The sequence below is a fragment of the Schistocerca americana genome, chromosome X (genome assembly GCF_021461395.2).
Source record: "Schistocerca americana isolate TAMUIC-IGC-003095 chromosome X, iqSchAmer2.1, whole genome shotgun sequence".
Taxonomy (NCBI): Eukaryota; Metazoa; Arthropoda; class Insecta; order Orthoptera; family Acrididae; genus Schistocerca; species Schistocerca americana.
The window spans coordinates 473,750,547-473,774,666 of NC_060130.1; the positions used below are offsets into that span (position 1 = coordinate 473,750,547).

Here is a 24,120-nt window from a genome sequence, read left to right on the forward strand (position 1 = left end):
ACTGTTATTTGAGTATGCATACTGGCAGTGGATTATCAGAGCTCATTCATTGTCTCATTGACTGCAAGATAGATTTTACAGCAAGTGTATGTGTGTAAAACTGGGGAAAACTGCTATGTCTCCTGTACTAAAACTGCTATGTCTCCTGTACTAAAACTTTAGTTTCAGACTTTTGAAAACTAAAACATCAGTTATTTTTAGTTATTCATAAATGAGGTAAACTGGCTTGAGAAGAAAATGTCATCATAAACATTTTTTTCCACCTTGTAAACTGCGTCTTCCATATGGGATGGACCCACCAGTGATTTAATGTAGAAACTAAAGTGCAGTGTGATTTGTAATTTTTTGCACTTACTAAGTGTTCCAAGAGCCAGAAGTCATGTTACGTGCAACAGAAAATCTGAGGATCAACCACTGGCACAGGCCCTCAGGAATAATACAGTAACAATCAAACAATAAAAAGTCCAGGATGGAATAATGACAGTATTATTAAAAGGGTAGACACTGAGTCGCAGACAGGCACAACAGAAAGACTTCTCAGACACACATGATCACTGTCTCCAGCTTTATGTGTGTGTGAGTTGTGCTCATGTGAATGTGTGTGTATTACACTTCAGGAGGAGGCCTTTTGGCTGAAAGTTTAAGTGTATAGCTGTCTTCTTGTTGTGCCTGTCTGCAAGTCAACACCTCCTCTATATGGTGAGTAGCAGTCTGTCTTTCCAATAATACTGTCGTAATGCAGTGATAAACATACCAAATTTGTTTTTAATCTGTGTCCACTTACATTGGCATCTAGTCTGTGTATTGAAGTTTTATGTGATATAAATTTTTAAACTGTCACATCAGAAACGTAACATCTTTAAAAGAGAAACGTATGTTATTTAAAATCAAAATATGAATTTGTAATGTACATCTACTACACTTGATGGGAATGTTTTTTCAAGAGTATGGGTTGATATTGAGATGGTACTGACCAGATGTTTGTCATATATTTTCAATACTTGCATATTAAATTGCATATTAGCCTTGTGACAGAAACACCCTGTTGCATTGATGATGTCAATACTTGGCATATGTACCTCTTTGTTCTGGATACTCTGTTGGCGAGAATGTTGTAGACAACTCCGTAAATTTACACACATTTTATATTCATATATATTTCTCAGCTGCAAGTTTGTGTTACTTTGTTCCAGGAAACTGATTGTCCACCAGAAATACGGAACCCAGATGCTAACATTGAGAGAGATCTCCAAGAAACTGTAATTTCAGATGAATACATTGTGAGTATTGTTATAACTTACATGCTGTTTTATATAAAAAGGGCTCTCATTTGACTATTTGCGTCTTAACTTGGATAGCTTATACTAGATTCATTAGCCTATCTCATTTAATTAAAAAACCTTTAAATGTAAGATTTATGTTAAAGACTCATACACAATCATTAGTATCGCTGTTTATATTACCTTCAGACTGTTGTCTTTCCCATCCACACCAAGCACACAGAAGTCCCTGAAATACAGAAATTCATGCACTTAATCATTTAATGACTTGCTCTGGTTTGTTAATAAACAGTTGAATTTTATTACATCACGAGCAAACCCAGCCATGCTTCATAATTGATAAATATGTATGGTAAATCAATATACATCCTAAACTACTTCCCAGTACAATTTGAAATAAATCGGTGAAGTATTTTTCAAGGTATTTGCTAAGAACTTTTCCCAGATGATGATAATGATGATGATGATGATGATGATGATGATGATGATGAGCACCCGTACAAATTCCCAATCTTTACACAGTTCAGTCTTGCCACTTTCACGAATGTTGATGAAATTATGAGGACAACACAAACACTAGGTCCCCGAGTGCATAAAAATCCCCAACCCGGCCGGGAATCGAACCTGGGACCCCATGATCCAGAGGCATCAGCACTAGCCACTAGATCACGAGCTGTGGACAACCTTTCCCATTTATATAGTATACACATACTTATATACCATACATATTGTAAATTGTGTGGCTTGTATCCGTCCAAACAGTTATTAGAGTATAATGAAAAAATTTAAAGTAAATTGGTCAAAAACTTTTTGAGATGTTTGGTAACAACTTTAAAATGCGACTTGTCTTTATATAATAGTGAATAGATAGATGTGATATATAGATCTGAAAGCACACCCATTTCATGTGCTATCCGTTAATATGTAAGAGAGGATATATATATATATAAAAAAAAAACAAAGATGAGGTGACTTACCGAACAAAAACGCTGGCAGGTCGATAGACACACAAACAAACACAAACATACACACAAAATTCAAGCTTTCGCAACAAATTGTTGCCTCATCAGGAAAGAGGGAAGGAGAGGGGAAGACGAAAGGAAGTGGGTTTTAAAGGAGAGGGTAAGGAGTCATTCCAATCCCGGGAGCGGAAAGACTTACCTTAGGGGGAAAAAAGGACAGGTATACACTCGCACATATCCATCCACACATACAGACACAAGCAGACATATTTTTAAATATGTCTGCTTGTGTCTGTATGTGTGGATGGATATGTGCGAGTGTATACCTGTCCTTTTTTCCCCCTAAGGTAAGTCTTTCCGCTCCCGGGATTGGAATGACTCCTTACCCTCTCCTTTAAAACCCACTTCCTTTCGTCTTCCCCTCTCCTTCCCTCTTTCCTGATGAGGCAACAATTTGTTGCGAAAGCTTGAATTTTGTGTGTATGTTTGTGTTTGTTTGTGTGTCTATCGACCTGCCAGCGTTTTTGTTCGGTAAGTCACCTCATCTTTGTTTTTATATATAATTTTTCCCACGTGGAATGTTTCCTTCCATTATATATATATATATATATATATATATATATATATATATATATATATATATATATATATATATATATATATATATATATATATATGGTTGAATTTTTGGATCTGTATTGCACCCAGTACTGTACATGTTTCCTTACCTATCCAGGAAAATGGAAGTCTCTCACACTAACACTTTCTAATGATGCTATTTTTATTGTGATGATGGTGGCATAAAGTGTTCTGTCTTTGGCCAATTTTTGCTTCAATGAAGGCCTTCTTGAGTGTGTTGGTCTGCTTCGTATATTCTGCATTCATACCTCATATGCTATTTTGCCTCGAAGGTAGCAGAATTCCTTTATTTTTTTTGCTTTGTGGACCTCAGTTTTAATGTTCAGTTTATCTCAATCTTGATTCTGCTGCTCCTCATTAATTTCATATTTCTTCACTGTAGTCTCAATAAATAATAAGTGCACATAATGCGAAGAGCCTTATGAGCACTTATTCTATTCAGCAGGCCCTGTAATTCTTCCCTAGTTTCACTGACAATAGCAATTTCATCAGGAAATTTTGTCATTGACATCCTTTCACCCTGAATTTTAGTCTCACACTTAGACCTTTCTTTTATTTCTATTATTATTTTTTAAATGTATAGATTGAACAGTAGGGATGAACAATAAAACCTTCTGGGTTTAGAAGCTGTGTCATTTTGAATAAAACAATCAAGCTTTTGACATCTGTCTACTCCATAATCAGGAGTTGAAACCACAGACTGCCGGGACTGGCATGGTGTTCTGCTTTATATAGATTTAATGGAGCATCTGAACCTTCCATAGTGCCAAAGTGTCGCATACACAGAAGGCACATGGGGTCAAGTAACTTCACATGGTGCAAGCGGCTGGGGCCACATTTGAAACAGCTGCTCCCACATCCCTACAGGCGTCAGTCCTACATCTTTGCTCAATGTCCAAAGACTCTGAGAACGCAGTGGGAGTGACCGACTGCATCCCTGTGTTACATGCTTTTTAATCTGCACTTTATTCTCGACCTTTCATCCATACTGTTCCGTCTTGGCTCCTGTACATATTGTATACTACTTGTCTTTATCTGCAACTTACACCTGTTTTTCTGAGAATTTCAAATCCTGTGCACCATTTTACATTGACAAACACTTTTTCTAGCTAAACATATCCTATGAAAGTAACTTGGTTTTCTTATGTCCTGCTTCCATTATCAAGCACAATATAAGAACAGCCTCACTGGTGTTTTTGTGTTTCACAATGGGGAACTTCCATTCTTCTGTGTATTATTCTTTTCAGCATCCTGAGTGAACAATTTGCTAAGCTGATTGTGGAATAGTTCTCACACAGTTCCACCCTCACTGTCTTCACATTTGTGTGTATGGTATTTTTGTGAAGGTCTCAATTCTCATATATACCACACACTAACCTCAATAGTTGTTTGGTTATCATTTCCCGTAGTGATTTTAAAATCAGTGAAAGGATGGTATCTATACATTCTACCTTTTTGATCTCAAGTTTTCCAAAGCTCTGTCCAACTGTGGCTCCAATACTGGCTTTCCAAGTCAACTCCCATTTCTTCTTCGATCACATTAGCCTATAGTTCCTCCCTCTTGCAGAGAACTTCAGTGTTCTCTTTTCACCTGTCCATTCTCTCCTCTGCATTTATTCGTGGACTACCACTTGTTAGAATTCTTCAAATTGTTCGTGCACCTTATATTGATTACATTCCTGAGTGACACACTGATGAGCCAAGCATTATGATGACTGCACACCATGAGACGGAATACCTCCTGGTGGTGTTGTGGGACATATGGGGCAAGGTAAGTATATGAGTCAGAGTTCACCACGGCATGCAGAACATCGCATGTGTGGTCTGGGGCTCAGTTTGTCTGCCACTACTCAGTATTCCTCCGCTTCATTAGGTTCATCTTGGCAATGCTCTGCCTTTCTTGGAACTACTTGGTACAGCATGACAAATAATTTAGCTGTGCGATATGACACTGCTTCTTCTGGCATTTAGTGCAGCATTTTTCATTTAACACCACTTTCTTCCTTTTGGCAGACTTATAGTGGCAGCACTGTTTATCCCTAGCTATTTTCTCATGGTGTTTAGGGAGATCAAAGATCCAGTGGCTGTTGCTAAAAAAAAGAGGCTGTCTAGTGATCTGCTGTCACAAGTTTTTAAAAATAAATGGGAATCAGATTCTTTGAAAAGAAGATTCAGAATTCTCAATCTCTATTAGGAACTCACATAATCTACAGTACTGGAAATATACTATGGAATGGTATTGCAGCAGCGTGCACAAAGGATTAGTTGATGATGGAAGAGCAAAAAATTACAATGAACACTTTGTGATAAATTAGAAAGAATGGAGCTCATGTTGATATTGGTGGTACAGTAGTAGATTTTCTTGTGTCATGTGCATTATTACATCATCAGTTCCAATAGTGTTTGATCGAACTGAGCAAAAAGCACTGAGGCATTGTGTATGAGGGCTATCTGGAAAGTAACAGACTTTTAGTCTATTGCAGCAATGGTAGCATGTTGCCTGTTACTCTGCCACTTTGTTTTCTGTGGCTTGTTAAAATGTGCGCTGCAATAGAAAATCTCACCATTTGTGAGGTGTGCTATGTGATTAGGATTTTGTTGGCAAAAAACTGCAAACCAACTGAAATTTATCATGATCTCTGTGATGTGCATGGGAAAGGAATAATGAGTGAAAGCCTAGTGAGGCAATGGTGCACTGATTTTAAAAATTGCTGTACCAATTTTCATGATCAGGACCACAGTGGTAGGCCTAGCTTTGTGACTGACAAACTGCTGATGAAAAGCAATGATAAAATTTGTGAAAATTGTCGTTTCATGATTATGGAACTTCCACAATATTTTCCCCCAGTTTCATGGAGTTTGATGCATGAAACTGTGATGAAGAAGCTTGATAACCACAAATTTTGTGCTAGGTGGGTTCTCATTATCCCAACGAAAGATGACGAAAATACAGAGACTGGCTACATCACAGATCTCCTGTGCAGATTACGAGAAAAGTTCTAACAAAGTTATCGATTGTATGGTAATTGGGTTGAGACTTGGGTGAAGCATGCCATTTGTGAAACAAAAAGACAGTCAATGGAATGGGGACCCACAAATTTTTCTGAGAAACCAAGGAAGTATTTGCAAATACTGTCAGCAAGACAGCTCATGGATACTCTGTTTTGGGACTCAAAGGGAGTGATTCTTGTTGATTTCCTTGAATTTGGCACAACAATTAACTCATAGAGGTATTGTCTAAGACTGACAGAGTTAATGCAGGCAATACAAAACACATTTCAGGGAAAACTTAGCACAAAAGTTTTATTTTCTCTTGACAATGCACATCCACATAGGGCCAGTCCAATTGTACCTGAGAGGTCCTACAGAGTTTTGGACAGGAGATTTGTGATCATCCACCATACAGCCTGGATTTGGTGCCGAGCGAGTATCACCTCTTCTCAGCAGTGAAGACATGGCTCGCTACACGAAGCTTTGATACTGACTCCGAACTGCAAGCCAGTATGAGTGAGAGGTTGCAATTGCAGGCAGCAGATTTCTACAGAGATGTTATTGAAAAATATGTGCTGTGGTATGACAAGTGCCTCAATTTGAATGGCAATCGTGCAGAAAAACAGTGTAAAAGTTTACCTTTAAAATTTATATAATAAAATTTGTTTATTTCATACTGTTAACTTTATGTTTGAAAATGTCTGTCACTTTCTGGGCAGCCTTCGTATTATTATGTTGGTTAAGTCGAAGAGCATGCCCGGAACAATTGAAAGCATTGGTGCAACAACATTTTTATGACATTTATCAAATTAAAAAGATGGGCATGTCTTACTCATGTATCAAACAACTTCATTTTTTGAATATGTCAAAAAAATGTAACTAAAGAGACAACGGTAAGCAATTTATAGGTTATTGAATGTGAAGAGAAAGCTGAGAATAAAAAAAGGGTACTCTGATAAATGTCAAAGGTGTGGGGGGTTAATAAGTTCATTGTGGTGTATGTAGCATCTGTAACAATTCTGTCACAGACCACCTTATTATAAAAATCCATGTCTGAGGCTGCCACATACTTTTTAGTGAGCTTCATGACATCTTTGGACCTCTGTTTTACGTTTTCAGGCATATACTGACCTCAATTTATTTTCTGTATGGGAGCCAATATTACGAACAAACAGAGGGTGTAGCTGTGGACAGCACTCTGTCTACAGTGGTTGCCAATATGTTTAGGGAGAGATTTGAAGAGGAGGCATTAGAGATGGCTAGATACAAACCTAAGTTCATCATAGAACTGGAAAAGGGTGGCAAGTTGCTGTTCCTGGATGCACATGTCAAAAGGAGGGTGTGTCGCTCATTTGGCCGCATTGTGTATGGAAAACCAGCGCACAGTTATTTATACCTGTGAGCCAGCAGCACTCATGACCCAGTGCAGAAAAACGAGATTCTGAAGACATTGGTCCACAGGGCATACACCTTGTCAGGCCCAGATAGTTTTCAAGTAGAAATAGAGCATCTATGATCAGTGTTACGCAAGAATGGAGATATGACCAAACATATTCGGAAGGCCCTTCAACCAGCCACTCTGCCACACAATCTAGAAGAAGAGCAAGATGAGACAAAGGCTGGCCCACCTGTCCTATGCGGGATCTATTTGTGCCCCAGCAGGATTCTCAGCGAGCACAATACCATGTGTGTTCTGTCCAGCTACCACAATAAGAGGGCTACTTGGAAATGTGCAAGATGACCTGGGACTACAAAAACCAAAAATTTATAATGTACCTTGCAAATGTGGTATATCATACATTGGCTAAACAACTAAGACCATGGACATTATATACAAAGAACATCAGTGACACATTCGACTAAGATAGGCCCCTAAATCAGCCATTGCCAGGCACTGCCTGGAACTCAATCCTAATATGAACTATACTGAAACAAGGGTTCTGACACAGACCCCCAGATGGTGGGGCAAGGTTACAAGAGAGTGATGGTGATGGACAACCACATGAATCGGGACACTGGGTACCAACTCAGCAGAGCCTGGGATCCTGCACTGGAGTTGCTGAAAACACAATGGGAGCAGCAGTAGAACTCTACAAAAAGCAGAACTGAGGGTGTGGACGTGGGAAACGAACCCCACATAGAGCAGCAGGTGCACTGAACCATAGATGGAATGTCACAGGGTGCTTCTAATGGGAGGAAACCATGAAGGGAACACCTAGAACTGCACCGGACTGAAAATGGAATGCCAATGCACAGACAGGTGCATGGGACTGAAGGCAAAACACCAGTGCTTGCCCTGGCATACTGAACCGAAGAGGAAACACCTAAGAAAGTTTATAGCAGGAGCACACAGCAGAGAGAAAACCTGAAACTGCAGTGGATCAAAAACGGAATGCCAGCCCACAGACAGGTGCTCCAGACCAAAGAGGAAATTCCTAAGAATACTGCTAGCAGGACAGAAAGCCTGGAACCTTTGATGGAGGGGCAAGAGCATAGATGCAAGTATTGGACCTGTTCCACTCAGTGAGCAATCTCAGCTAGCAGGTGATGAAGATTTCGTGTCAGGTTGTTGGAAATATTGTGCAAGAACGACACTGATATCCAGCAGAATACATGAGACCTCAAGATGTAATCCTTATATTTCTCATATTTAATTGGCAGAGGCACTTAATAAAGTTTTTTACTGGGAAATCTGACTGAAGTTGAGGCTTTTTGAGTGATGAAGTCATGATAGATAAGTTGTGATAATGGTGCATGACAATAAACTACATGGTTGTGTGCAGTGAAGTACTCAAAGAACCTGTACTTTAAAACAGTAAACTTCTCATTATCAGCACTCATAATGTTAGCTGCAAACAGATTTCTTGGGTGGAACAATAAGTCTAAAAATTGATCTTATGTAACATCAATCACAGTGAATTTCTTGGATGTATTTCACATACCAATATGTGACTACTGTTTGCTGCAATGACAAAGCAAGCCCTGGACATGTCTCGTTCTTATCCCAAACACCAACCATCGACAAGTCCATACCTTATGTTCTTCTGAAATGGTCCCATGAATAGGTCTCATTCATGCACCATTCAATAGAGCAATTTTCAAACTATGCAATGTTAGTAAAATTTCATTTTGGCCAAAAGTGGACATATCTGGTTGTTGTACCAATGTCTTCAATTTTTCTATTAAAGGCATGCTATTGTTGAATTTCTGAAGGAAAAGTGAAACCAGGAACCTAAATTAGAAAATCCAGAATTGATTGCAGACTTCACATTTTTGGTGGAATTGACTGCACAGTTGAATGCCCTTAGTAAGACCATGCAAGGTGAGAACCAACTTATTTGTGGTTTGTTGAATTTTTGTGCTGGGAGAGCTCCCCAGAGTCACGTACCAGAGTTACCTGTGGTACCTCAAGTACTGTACTTACCTGTGACTCCTGTCTTTTCTGCAGAAAGTGTGGGATTTGACATGGCTCATCCACCTGATGACTGGGAGTAATGTGTTTGTTTTAGTTCTAGGCATCCTCTACAAGTAGACAGAGACCGGGGAGGACTTGTAGTGTGATACTGATCCCCCTAACTAGCAAGTTCGAGCTGCTGTCTTTCACTGAAACTGAACTATTGGGACTCACGTCACCTGTCTTGGAAAAACCTACTTTGTTCTGTGTCAAGAGCTCCTATCAACCACCAGACTCAACTCTTGATGTAACTGAAAACTTTAGAGAGAACCTCAATTCACTTGTGCATAAGTTCCCCAATCATAGAGTACTGATCAGTGGAGACTTTAGTCATGCAACAAACAAATGGAAAAATTAGTTTTGTTAGTGGTGGGCATGACAAGACATCAGGCAGATAATTCGGAACCCCCGTCGTCATGCAAATATAAGAGTTGATCAACACGTTTCCGTTGGAAGGCTGTACAGTCCAGAATTGGTACGCCAATCCGGCAAAATAGCCGTGAGCATTGAGGCATATACCACCAAGAGATCAGGTTGAAGATATCTGCTTGGTAAAACACCGTGTCCTGCTGCGTGAAGAATTCCATAACTGCATGCTGCACATCCTCATCTGACAGGAAACATCGATCCTTTGAGGCCTTTTTTAAGGGACAGAAGTTATGTTAATCATATGGGGCATATGCTTGAGTGTCTCCCACTTTAGTTGACATCACTTCTGCATTATGACATCAGTATTTGTCCTTCGGCAGTAAAGAAAAGAGTAACTACTTGTACTACACGTGACATACCGAACGTTTTGGATCGAGGTAGTCAAATAGATGCAGTATTTTTTGATTCTTCAGAAAGCATTTGGCTCAGTCCCACATCTACACTTATAATTGAAAGTTCAATCAGATGGGGTATCATGTGTAATTTGTGACTCGATTGAGAAATTTTTAGTAGAGAGGATGCAGCGAGTTATCTTGGATGGAGAGTCATCAGCGTAGAGCTAACCTAGGGTTTGCCTCAAGGAAATGTGTTGAGACCATTGCTGTTCATGTTGTGTATTAGTGATCTTCTGGGCAATATTAATAGTAACCTCAGACTTTTCTATCTATAGTGAAGTACTGTCTGAAATAATCTACACAAATATTCAGTCATATCGTGATAAAATTTCAAATTGGAAGGTGTTTCCAAATTTCCATAATGAGATTGCAAATGTGATATCAATTTTATTTCAATGATGATCCTAATTAAGTAGCAAATATGTGGCAATCTGTTTGATGAAAATCTGCAAAATTGTCTGTATCTGTCTGTCTGTGTACTGATAGTTTTTTTATAGATATTAATTTTATTATGTCTGCAGCAAGTAGTAGTGAAAACTGGTATTGTTTGTGATCTGTGTTGTTGTGAAATATTAAATGTGCAACAAAACTGCATACAAGCAATTCAATGTTCCTTGCACCACTGCACTTTCATTTCATTAGCAATTTCCCCCTCTTCCCACTCACACAGCATGGTGTGGTGGTGGGGGAAGTGTGCAGTCAGGCAAGAGAGATCTACACATGAGCGAGAGCTCTGCACAGGTTCTTGCCTATCCCAGTATAAGCAGAGCAGAGATAATGGGGAGTCATTCCAGCACTGATACAGGCCACTTCTTTACACATTGTTTCTTCCTGATGAGTCCCTTAAATTTCAACCTAACCTCCGTCAACACTAAATTGTGGTGTGTGTCTATATGTGCTTCTGGCTATACCTTACAGGCCAATATCTGATTATGAAATCTCTCTCTTACCATGATTTAATCAAGCTGGTATCTTTTTGTAACTTGAGGCTTTTCCCAAGTATACCTCCTCCTCATGTGATTTTTTATCGGTATATCCACTATTACTAGCTGAAAGGTATTGCAGAACTCAATAGGTTTTTGTCTTCTCTCATATTGCTGACTCTGTATACTGTTGGTGTAGGTTTACTGTTGATTTGGTTGAGAGAAACACTGTTTTTGAACTATTCACAGTAAATCACTGCCTGCCCAACTGCCCCATTAGTAACAAATCCTATCCTTTGTTCTACCATTTTCTGTTGCTGGTGGTATTACCCTGTTTTAGGCTGACCATACATCTTATCTTTTTTCCATTTCACTTCACTGATCCCCATTATATATAGAGTTAACCATAGTGTTTCCCTTCTCAGATTTTGTACCTTCCCTATCACATTGAGATCTCTTGGCATACAGTGCTCTAACTTGTAGAATGTTGCCATTCCATTGTGTATTCAATCTTACTCTCGTGCTTATCTCCCCCTTGGTAGTATCCTACTGTAGTTCTGAATGGGGAACTAATTGAATATCTTTTACCTGTGGAGAGATCATCAAGACACTTTTAATTACAGGCCACACATCCTGTGGACACACATTTTATATCTTGTATGTAATGGTTTCCATTGCCACCTGTACCCTAATACCATCGATGTTTTGCTGATAACTCCTCCTTTAGTGGAACTTTCCTACACTTAAGTGCAAAAGAGCCTCCTGAACCTCCAACCACTGTACCATCCTTTCTGACAAGGCTGTTGACAGAATGATGGTGACCCTTGCACTGGAGTTCATCTGCTGCCATTGCTGCAGATTTTTAATGCATAATTTAAGCAGTGGTCTGTAATCAAATGCAAGACCCAGGAAATTGTGAGCAGTGGTCAATGACACCACCCCTAGACCATGGCGATCATTTACATTAATATTGAGAACAGAAGTTATATCAGTCCCATACTAAATTATGATCTAAATCTATATCTGCTCCTGGATATGCTGTATAATTCAGTATCTAATTTCAGGATCTCTTCTGAATATGATGTAACCCAGCTTTAATCTTCCTGTCTCTCTTGGTGTTTCCCAAGTATACAACCTCCCTTGTGATTTTTGAGCAGAGTATTCACAATTACTAGTTAACTTTTATTGCAAAACTCAGTAGTCTCCCTCATTCACACTACCGAGCCCATATTCTGCCATAACTCTTTCTTCTACTCTTTCCCCCAGAATAGCACTCCACTCCCTTATGGTTATTAGATTTTCATCTCCATTTACATACTAAATTACCTGTTCAGTATCTTGAATACTTCTCTTCATCTTCTGCTTGTGATGTCGGCATGTATGTCTTGACTATTGTTGTTGGTGTTGGTTTGGTATTAGTTATGATGATAAGTACCCTATCACTGAATCTTCCCAGTAATTCATTGTCTGCCCTATTTTCGTGCTCATAACAAATCCTATTCGCATTATACCATTTTTTCCTACTGTTGATATGACCCTGTGTTTGTCTGACCAGAAATCATTATCTTCTTTACATGTTACTTCACAAAACCACACTATATATAGATTGAAACTACATGCTTCCCTTTTATCACACTGAGACTTCTTGACATCCCATGCTCCAAAATATAGAATGTTCCCCTTTAATTCGTTATTCTGCTTCTTCTAATGGCCACCTCCATTTTGGCAGTCCTTTCACAGAGATCTGAATGGGGAACTAATTCGAGAATCTTTTTCCATTGGAGAGATAATCAAGACACTTTGTATTAGAGGTTTCATGTCCTGTGGATACACCTTATGTGTCTTTAATGCAGTGTTTTCTGTTGCCTTCTGCACCCTTGCACCATTGATCAATTCTGATTCCTCTACCTTTTAAGAACAGTTTCCCACTCCAAGAGCAAGAGGGTGCCCAGGACTTCTCTGCCCCTCTGCCCTATTTGTCAAAACCATTAACAGAATGAGGGAGATTTCTTATGCTGGAAGTCTTCAAATGTCATTTCAGATAATTTTTATTCAACATTTAAGTATTGGCTAGCTTCGAACCTGGGCCATTGATGTTCTGATTACTAGTCAAAGATGCTACCACGAGACCATACATCAATCAATAGAAGGAATACTTTTTGTTGTAACACAGCAGTGTGGGTGAAGTCTCAGTCATTGCTTGCAGTAAATGACATTGCTTGTGAACAGAGGGATAATCAAGAAAACCACAGAAGCCTTGAAGTAGAAGGAAGTGATCAAAGGAGAATTGCCGTTAGTAAATGCTTCATTGTGCAAGAGGAACTCCAACATCTGGTAACTCTGGATTTGTCATGACTGTAGAAAGAATCAGATGTGTCACTGGCCAGGTTCCTATTATTCTGTTAGACACAATGTGAGCCACTGTAACAAATGACGGTTTGGGAAGCACATTTTGCAGTTACTTTTGGGTCATCTGGTACCAACTCCACTTGCAACAGTGTCATTCCACCAAATTGAACTCAGCTCCTTGCAGTAGTTCCCAAAGTAGAAAATGGGAATTGGTGGATAATAATCTGCAGTGAATACCTCACTCACTATGCAGCAACCAAAGCTCTGCCAACTACCAAATTTCCAGAAACTGAAAGGTTTGTCATAAAAGACATCATTTTGAAGAGCAGAGCATCCCATGTTATGCTTTCTGATCGTGGAAAAGTTTTCCAATTGTGGCTATTATCAGAGATAATTTCGTATTGTGGTGTCTTCCACACAGTGACAACTGTCTACCACCCACAAGTGGCCACAGAGAATGCCGTAATAAGATGTTGGTAAATATGTTCTTGATGTGCATTGATACTGAATAGAGAGGTTGGATACAGTACCGTCCATCATGACATTGACATGTAACCTAGAGAAGCAAGTAACTACGTGCTTTCCACAATTATTTTGCTCCACAATCACCAGGCTGAAATGACAATTGGTGAAGGATACACTGTCCTCATTTCAGCTTGACAGTCCTCAGGATAACTACATGATGTGCCTCATCAACTGCAGCAAAGAAGCAAGATAGGTACTTACCTTGCATACAGGCCCTGGAAGGTGAGGAAAAGGACTAACATTGCTGTAATGCCAAGGACAGGCAAGTAAGGTACAGTTTGTCAGGCATAACAGATGAAGGCGAGGGTTAATACCCTTTATCATGCAGACAAACACACAGAGACTTTGTTTATGACCTTTGTATGAGGCCCGACTATAACCTTGAGGCACAGTTTGATGGTTGGAGGCTTCTTACTCAAGAAAACTTTAGGTCCACTTGATGATCATGAAGCTTTGATGGTAGTAGCAACTGCCTGTGTTTATCGTAGTGAAGAGGAAGTAACAACACAACGAGACAGAGAGAGGGTCCACCAATGCTGCCACACAGAGGCCCAGTGGCAAGATCTAGATACTGTGTGATGTAGCCATCTCCAGTGAGAACTTCTGAAACAAAGGGTCACCGTTTCTCCAGGAGAGGGAGCAATGCCAGAGCTCTGCAACATACAACATTGTGTAGCAGTTAGCATCACTGGCTGGTATGGTGTGAGTTGGCAGACCAAACCTGACCACCAGCCATTATTTGAATTTAGTATTTATCATTTCTAGTTTTCAGAATTTCTTATGTTTGCATATTCTGAAATATGCAATGTTTTTTTATAAAGCAACACTTTCTGTCAAAGACTTAGCTCCATTCCATCTCTGCATTGGTGTACATAATAAATATGCTTTCAGTGCAGAGTGTTGTTCATCACTGACTACATTGCTTTTGCATTTTGACTTGATTGTGGTTTCGATGCACCAATAATGTCACCACCGAGTTTCTTAATGTAAGGCACTGAGCAGAATGATTGAAGACCCTTGAAGAACATACCTTATTTAAAGGATCAGAAGCCAGTAGAAAAAATTCAAATGATAATGGTTTGTTGTGATGGAAGTAAAGGCTGGTTGTAATTAAGGACCTGCAGAAGACAAATAATGAATAGATCATTGAAAGGAACACACATTTTAATTCTCACATGAGAAGATACCATTCATTAATTGCATACCATATTTACAATCATCTGCTTCAACAGTCAGTCTGGAACTGCACTAGAGGTACTATTTGACAATTTATAGAAAAGCATTTTCATTTCCCAGTCAGGTGTATAAATTATATTTATTCAGCCACTTTTGGTTGTTTCAGCCATCATCAACTGGAGGAAGAAAACATATTTCTCATAGAAGATGCTTTCATATACCACATGTAGCATTGGAAAATGTAAAATGCAGCATAATCAGATTCTCACTAACTCTTAAAAAACTTAGATAAATTACACACACATTCGTGACTATCTACATTGGCTCAAAAGTGAAAGTATAATTATAAAAACCCTTCATTTGTGCAGGTCAGAGAATGTATCAGGCAGGAAATCTTAAGAGTTCATTTAAAAAATTCAAGTGATGTGTAATATAATTTTTTTTTTAAATTTACTAACAGCAAGTTCAGAGTTAAATAACAAAATATTAATGCATTAAGGCAAATAAATGAAAGAGTTCTTAAAAATGAATTTTACATAATTGGGTAGAAATTACTAGAAGCTCATTTCAGAGATATCCTAGTTATCTGTCTGTGTCTTTTTGTTAGCAAGTTTATGCTCAGTTTGTAATGAAGATGTTATTGATAGGATATTAAATACAGACCTTCCTTCCTTCCTTCAGTTGTCAGTAGTCAATTTTTAAATATATTAGGCAATGACATTTTGAGCACCTTACAGTTCTGTGAATATAGTTTGTACTTTGTAAACTTGCACATAACACACATATATTGAGATGAGGGAAGAGAGATCCTTTCGGGAACCCAGTGACTTGAAGTTTGTTTCTGAAGTTATTGTGCTAGCACTGGTGCCATTACAATGATGGAAAGATAATTGAAAATCTCAGAATTTCACTTTTGTGCATTGTTGTGTATACTTCTCTCACTACGTGCCTGAAATACTCTCTGTACTTCTCTAATTACAGGATTCAGTTCTTCAGACAAGAGTACTGGATAGTCCTCAACCTTCAAAGGAAGACAATAGTGCTGTAAGTATTGCAGTTGCCGAGTCAGTAGTTCAGAAACTGTTAACTGATAGCTATTCCTACATCTGAGTTACATGCTTATGTACATATGTACGTATGTACATACTCCACATGTCACTAACATGGCACTTCCTGACACAAAGTGCAAATGGGTATCCTGAACCTCCATCCACTGCACCGTCCTATGTGATGAGGCTTTTGACGGGATGATGATGACCCTTACACTGGAGCTCTTCAGGTGCCATTGCTGTAGATTTTAATTCATGATTTAAGCAGTGGCTTGAATCAAATGTAAGACCCAGGACATTTTCAGCAGTAGTCATGGACATCAATCCTACATCATGGTTATCATTTATATGCATATCAAGAACAGAAGTTACTTCAGTATCAGTCACTGTGACACTTTCTTCTAACACTTAGAATATTAACTCTTTATTGTCCTGCAAGCTGTACGGCATGCAGTGTTGTGTATGGGTTAGTAGCACTGGTGTGCATGCTCTGGGTTGTCTGTTCAGACTGACCACCAATAGTTAATCCTTATTTATTAATTATCATTTCTGGAAGGTACTTGAGATTTCTTAAGTTGATAACGTTTGCACACTGTGGAAAATTTGAAGTTTGTATCGACGAGTTAAGTTCTATTTTCCCTGTACAGTGGTGTCTACAATAAAAATTATTTTAGTGTTAGGTGTTGTATGTCACTGACGATGAAATTTTTTGATTTGGACTTGATTGTGGTTATGATGTGACATTGTTTGGTGGAGATGTTGAGTACTATAAAACATGAACATCACTGGAATATAAGCAGTACATAATTCCCATAGTCTGTCTATTCAGGAAACCAATGGATTCCAAAAGAGCTGGAAGTCGGGCATCCATCAATGTTTCCTGGAAGTTCTGATCAGTGCCTGACAGAATGGTTGAAGGGGCTCACCAAGTTAGCAAATACAACATGTGGGATGACACAATAAGTTTGGCAAATGTGTACTTTTATTTGAGCGCTCAGCCCACCAGTGTTCTGAGAACAATGAAGAGAAGCTTGATAGCTGGGATAAATTCCATGCTGAACTGAAGAAAATATCTGGTGAAAATCAATAGCAGATTTACCTAGTGGAAGTTTGACCCTTATGCCACTTCTTAAATCTGAATACAAGAGAACTGATAAAACACATACTTTATGAAATTTGTTCAGCTCTTGTGCTAAAGGATGTCACAACATATCATGACAGCCAGAATGTCAGACTAAGAACATAAGAGGCAATGGCCATGTACACTTACCGCATTCCAGCAAGTGATAGATTATGTAAAATGTGACATACCTGTCCTCAAATTTAGGTGATAATGAGTTGAATGTGGCACGTGTTTTATGTTTTTGTGTTTTGTCTTCACTTGTACCTCAGCTCATAGGTCACCACTTTTAGTATGTTACAGAATGACTGGCTCCTCCTGCTGCTGTTTTTATGATACGCCGATCTTCTTTTCTGGACTTGCCTCTTAATGGCTGTCCAGATCAGATGTCATTGTTTGTAATGGTCTGCCTTGGCTCACTTGCTAAATTGTCCCATTCAGAGGAGTCGTGTGTATTCATGTAAACAAGAGCTCAAGGGAGAAACCCCATTGGCTTCACAGTCAGCATATGGGTGCTGATGACTGCATCGTTGAACCACTTCAAATACACACACACACACACACACACACACACACACACACACACAGTGTGTTAAAGAAGTAGGTTATCAGTCTTCAGCACCAGTCTCTGCCATCAGTGAAACATGTCAGCATGAATTGATTTGGTCAACTTGAACTAATACTGTAGCCATCACGACAACTGAACACCTGACCAAAGCAGGTGCAATCATTCCTTCTGCCACGGATAACGCACCACAGAACAACAGACATTTGAAGAGCACGGGAAACAAGGCATTCTGTATCCACTATAGTCCACCTGGACACAGTGTGTACAGAAGTATCTGAACACCTGGCTGTAAATGACTTACAAGTTTCTGGTGCACTCCATCGATAATGCTGGAATTCAATTTGGTGTTCGCCCACCCCTAGGGTAGATGACAGCTTCCACCCTAGGCGTATGTTCAGTTAGATGCTGGAAGGTTTCGTGGGAAATGGAAACCCATTCTTTATGGAGTGCTGTACTGAGGAGAGGTATCAATGTTGGTCGGTGTGGCCTGGCACAAAGTCGGTGTTCCAAAACATCCCAAAGGTGTTGTATAGGATTCAGGTCGGACTCTGTGCAGACCAATCCATTACAGGGATGTTATTGTCTTGTAACCACTATGCCACAGGTTGTGCATTATGGACAGGTGCTCGATTGTGCTGAAAGATGCAATCACCATTCCCGAATTGATTTTCAACAGTGGAAAGCAAGAAGATGCTTAAAACATCGATGTAGGCCTGTGCTGTGATAGTGCCACACAAATCAACAAGGAAAGCAAGTCCGCTCCATAAAAAACAAGACCACACTGTAACACCACCACCTCCGAATGTTACTGTTGGCACTACACACACTTGCAGATCATGTTCACCTAGCATTCGTCATACCCACACGCTACCAGTGGATCACCACATTGTGTACCATGATTTACCACTCCACTCAATGTTATTCCACTGTTCAATCATCCAATGTTTATGCTCCTTACACCAAGCGAGAAGTTGGTTGGCATTTACCGTCATCATATGTGCCTTACGAGCAGCCACTTGACGACGAAATCCACGTCTTCTCACCTCCCACCTAACTGACATAGTACTCAACCCTCTTCAAGTGTCTGCGGTTCCTGTCAGTCAACAGATGCGGTCAGCCTCTACTTTTTTGTGCTATACATGCCCCTCCACGTTTCCATTTCACTATCACATTGGCAACAGGATGTTTAGGAGCGTGTAAGTCTCATGTGCAGACGTATGACACAAGTGACACCCAATCACCCTACCATGTTCGAAGTCCGTGAGTTCTGTGGAGTGCCCCATTCTGCTCTCTCACGATGTCTAATGACTACTGATGTGGAGTACCTGGCAGTAGGTGGCAGCACAACATATCTAATATGAAACACGTATGTTTTTGGGGGTGTCCGGATAATTCTGATGACATAGTGTCTTTCTCCATTGCCAGTTGTTGATGACAATCCAGATGGCTTGAAAGGAGCAATTTATTTCTCAACTAAGGACACATAGACAGGCTATTGGAGAACTGAGGTTGTTCAGGCTGACATGAGTAAGGTTTCCATCAAAACCCCCAACTGTCTCTATGAGTTCAAAGTTATGCAATTTCCACCACGTAATGCACCAGCCACATTTGAATATATAATGGACAACCTTCTGCAACACCCTATATGGACATAATATTTTTGCTCTCTGGATGATATTGTCAGTTTTGAAAGACATTTGAAGAACATCCGAGCCACCTGAGAAGTGTGCTAAAGTGTGTTCACAATGAAGGCCTAGGCCTCCCTGAATCTGAAAGACTTTCTATTGGTCACCTAGAAAAAAATAAAAAGATATTGGGCCATTTACTCAATGGCAAGGAGTAATCCTGATCCAAAGAAAATAGAGGCAGGCACAAGTTTTTCCACCTTTTTCGCACAACTGTGGTGTGAGAAGTTTCTTCAGGATGTGCTTATCCTACTCATCTTCAGTCATCCATGAGATGTGTAAGATAATTTACTGCTACCGAGTTTAGAGTTAAATAATGAAATATTAATGCAGCATGGCAAATAAAAGAAAGAGTTTTTAAAAGTGAATTTTACGTAGTTGGGTAGAAAATGGTAGAAACAAACTTCAGAGATATCTTAGTTATTTATGTCTTTGTCTTTTTGTAAGCGTGTTTGTGCTGTGTTTCTGATGAAAATGTTATTGATAGGATATTAAATACAGACCTTCCTTCTTTCAATTGCCAGTAGCAAATTTTTGAATCTACTAGGCAATGACATGTCAAGCACCTTAGTGTACTGTGAATGTAGTGTGTACTTGTAAATTTGCATGTTAGGCTTATATATCAAGAGATAAGAGAGAGCCTTTAAGTATCGTAGTGGCTTGAAGTTTGTCTCTGAAGTTATTGTGCCATTACAATCATTTTATCTTCGATTTTTCTGTCATGAACATAAGCAATTTATGGGTAAGAGTGTTGTGTACATCTCACCATCACAAGTGGAATATGTTCAGTAGTTAGAAAGATTGTTGAGGCTGTGGAGTACTTCTTTTCGGAGGACATAATTCTTGCTACTGATGATAGACAAAGTTGTTGCAGAAAATAACACCTCTAGGTTTTAACTATTTGGCCAGGCTATTTATCGCTCTGTATTTTTAACATTTTTGTTTCATTATAGTTATGTGTAACACTTACTTGAAAAGGTAATTGAATATCTCAAAATTGTCGCTTTTATGCATTATTGTGTGTACTTCCCTCACTACTTGCCTGAAATACCCCCTCTACTTCTCTGATTACAGGAGTCAGTTCTTGTGACAATACTACCGGATAGCCCTCAACCTTCAAAGGAAGACGGTAGTGGTGTAAGTAATGCAATTGACAATTCAGTAGTTCAGAAACTGTTAACTGATAGTTATTTCTACATCTGCATTACTTGTAGATACTCCACATGCCACTGATGTGGCACTTTCCAACACAAAGTGGAAAGGGGTATCCTGAACCTCCATCCTTCGACACCTTACATTGACAACATGTTTTTGCTCTTTGAGACATTTGAAGAACATGTAAGCCACCTGAGAACTGCGCTAAAGTGTGTTCACACTTAGGTCTCCCTATGAATCTGAAAAAAATCTAGAGACATATGGTTAATGGCAATGGAGTCCATCCTGTTCCAAAGAAAATAAAAGCAAGCACAGATTTTCCACCTTCTCAGCAAGACTGTGGTGTGAGAAGTTCTTTCAGGATGTGCTGATCCTACCAGAGATTCAGAAAGGACTTCTGGAACAAGGTATGTCCATTGCATGAATTGCTGCAGGAAGATGCTAAATTTTCCTAGAATGAGGCGCAAAAGTTCTTTCCTTGTCCTTAAGGAGGCATGAACATCATCTTCAGTCATAGCGTTTTATGACAAGAATTCTGATCCAGAACTTCACACCAACACAAACAGTTATGGGTTAGGTGAATTTGTTCTACATCTACAGTTAGGTGCTCAGAAGGTGATAGCGTATGCGTCCAGAGTACTATCCGCCAAGTCTGAGATGAACTACCCTCCAACCAGAAGAGTGCCCTGAAATTGTTTGGGTCATGAACTAGTGCAGCTTTATTTATTTGCAAATTACTCATGCTGGTGATGAATCAAGATTCTCTTTTCTAGATGACTAGCATGATGATTCAGTCAGGTTGACTGGCTAGATCAATCCTGAGGCTTCAGTGGTATGGCGTCACAATGGTGTACAAAAACCAGATACAAACACAAGGATGCTGAGTTCATGTCAAGGATTTTTTTAAAGTGGTGATCAGATACCAGACTGGTTTAATGCAGCATGCTACGAATTCCTTTTCTGTGGCTATCTCTTCATCTCAGAATAGCACTTGCACCTTACATTGAATGTGTCTCAATCTCCATCTTCTGCTGCAGTTTTTACACTCTACAGCTCCCTCTAGTACCATGAAAGTTATTGGCAGATGTGATAACTGATGTCCTACCATTCTGTTCCTTCTTCTTGTTAGTGTTTTCCATGCCTTCCATTCTTCAACGATTCTGTGGAGCACCTCCTCATTCCGTACTTTATCAACTTACCAAATTTTCAACACTCTTCTGTAAAACCACATCTGAAACACTTTGATTCCCTTCTGTTCCATCTTTTGCACAGTCTATAATTCACTACCATACAAAGCTGTACTGTGAACATACATTCTCAGAAATTTCCTCCTCAAATTAAGATCCATGTGTGATACTGGTATACTTCTTGTGACCAAGAATACCCTCTTTGTCTGTGCTAGTCAGCTTGTTAGGTCCTCTTTGCTTCATCGGCCATGTCCTTCCAAGGTAGGAGAATTCCTTAACATAAGGATCACCATTTTTGATGTTAACCTGCTTTGTATTCTCATATCTGCAACTTCTCATTACTTTTGTCCTGCTTTGGTGTACTCTCAGTCCATTTTCAGTACTCATTGGACTGTTTATTCTTTTCAACTGATCCTGTAATTCATCAGCAAATCTTATTGCTGATATCATTTCACCCTGAATCTTAAATGCACTCTTGTACCATTTTTTTATATCTGTCGTTGTTTATTTGGTGTATGAACTGATCAGCCGAGATGAAAGATTACGTCTCAACTTTACACTCATTTTAACCTGAGCACTTTGCTCTTGGTTTCTAGTCTTACTTTTTTCTCTTGATTCTTGTACATACTGTGTATTACCCTTGTTTGCCTATAGCTTGCTCCTATTTTTATCAGAAATTGGAACATCTTACATCATTTTATGTTGTTGAACAGTTTTTCTGTGTTGACAATTCCAGTGAATGTGCTTTGGTTTTTATTTGATCTTGCTTTGATAATCAAGTGTGTCAGGACTGCCCTCGGTTTGCCTTTCCCTTTCCTAATGCCACAAATTGATTGTCATGTAATAGATCCTCAGTTTTCTTTTCCATTCTTCTGTATGTAATCCGTAACAGCAACTTGCATGATTGAATTGTTAATCTGATTGTCCAGTAGATCTTACACATATTAGCCCTTGGTAACTTTTGAAATGTGTACATGACATTTTTCCCCAAAAGGCTGATGGTATGTCACCAGGATCATTGAGTCTACACAACAGGTTGAATAGCAGTATTGTTCCAATTTCCCCCAATGATTTTAGAATTCATTGGGGGAATGTTATCTTTCTCTTGTGATTTATTTGATTTCAAGTCTTCCAAAGGTCTTTCAAATTCTAACACTAATACTGGATCCCTTATGTCCTTTATATTGACTTCAATTTCTTGTTCTCTCATCTCATGAGACAATTCCTCCCCTTCATAGAGCCATTCTGTGTACTCTTTCCACGTATGTCCTCTCTCGTCTGTATTCAACAGTGGAATTCCCATTGCACTCTTAATGTTGCCACCCTTCCTTTTAATTTCAGTGGAGCTTGTTTTAACTTTTATATATGCTGAGACAGTCCTTATGATGATCATTTCTTTATGGATTTCTTCATATTTTTTGTGCAGTCATTTTGCATTTGCTTCCTGGAACTTCCTGTTTCTCTCATTCCTGAGTGATTACAGAGCTCTTTAGCATACAACATGGTGTAGCAGTTAACATCACTGGTTGGCATCCGGTGCATTGCCAGGCAGAACCTGACCACCAGCAATTACTTGAATTTAGTATTTATTACTTATAGTTCTTCAAATTTCTTATGTTTGCATATTCTGAAATATTCAACATTTTTGTAAATAGCAGCATTTCTAATCAATAGTTTTAGTTCCATCCTATCTGTACATGGGTGTCTGTAATAAACTGGTATACAGTGCAAAATGCTGTTCTTCATTGACAATGCTGCAATCACATTTCAACTTGATTGTCGTTACAATGTGACAATATGTCACTGCTGAATTTATTAATGTGCGGCAAAGAGAGGAGTTAAAGAAAAACCTAGAAGAACATGCCTCATTTAAAAGATTGAAAGTCAGTAGAATAAGTTCAAATGAAAATGTTTTGTCGTGATGGATGTTCTCAGGGTGGTTATAATTAAGGACATGCAGAAGACAAATAATGAGCAAACCGTTGAAACACATTTTAATTCCCACATGAGAAAATAACATTCATTAATTGCATCCCGTATTTACATTTCACTTTAGAAACACTGCTCACTGTGGACAACCATCTGCATCCACAGACAGCCTGGAACTCTACTAGAGATTCTGTTTCACAGTTTATAGAAAAGTGTATTGTTTGCCATTGAGGTGTATAAATTATATTTATTCAGCGACTTATGGTTGTTCACCCATCATCAACTGGAGGAGAAAATGATTATA

The 24,120-nt window shown here is 39.1% G+C and overlaps 1 protein-coding gene across 1 annotated transcript in view; it reads left to right on the forward strand.

Annotated features, from left to right (window-relative positions):
- LOC124554842 overlaps positions 1-24,120 on the forward strand; it is a 511,599-nt gene that overhangs the window by 341,175 nt on the left and 146,304 nt on the right. The window contains exons 27-29 of the mRNA XM_047128504.1: positions 1,194-1,280; positions 16,105-16,167; positions 20,620-20,682. Coding sequence (XP_046984460.1) covers positions 1,194-1,280; positions 16,105-16,167; positions 20,620-20,682 — 213 coding nt within the window. The remainder of the gene's footprint in view (positions 1-1,193; positions 1,281-16,104; positions 16,168-20,619; positions 20,683-24,120) is intronic.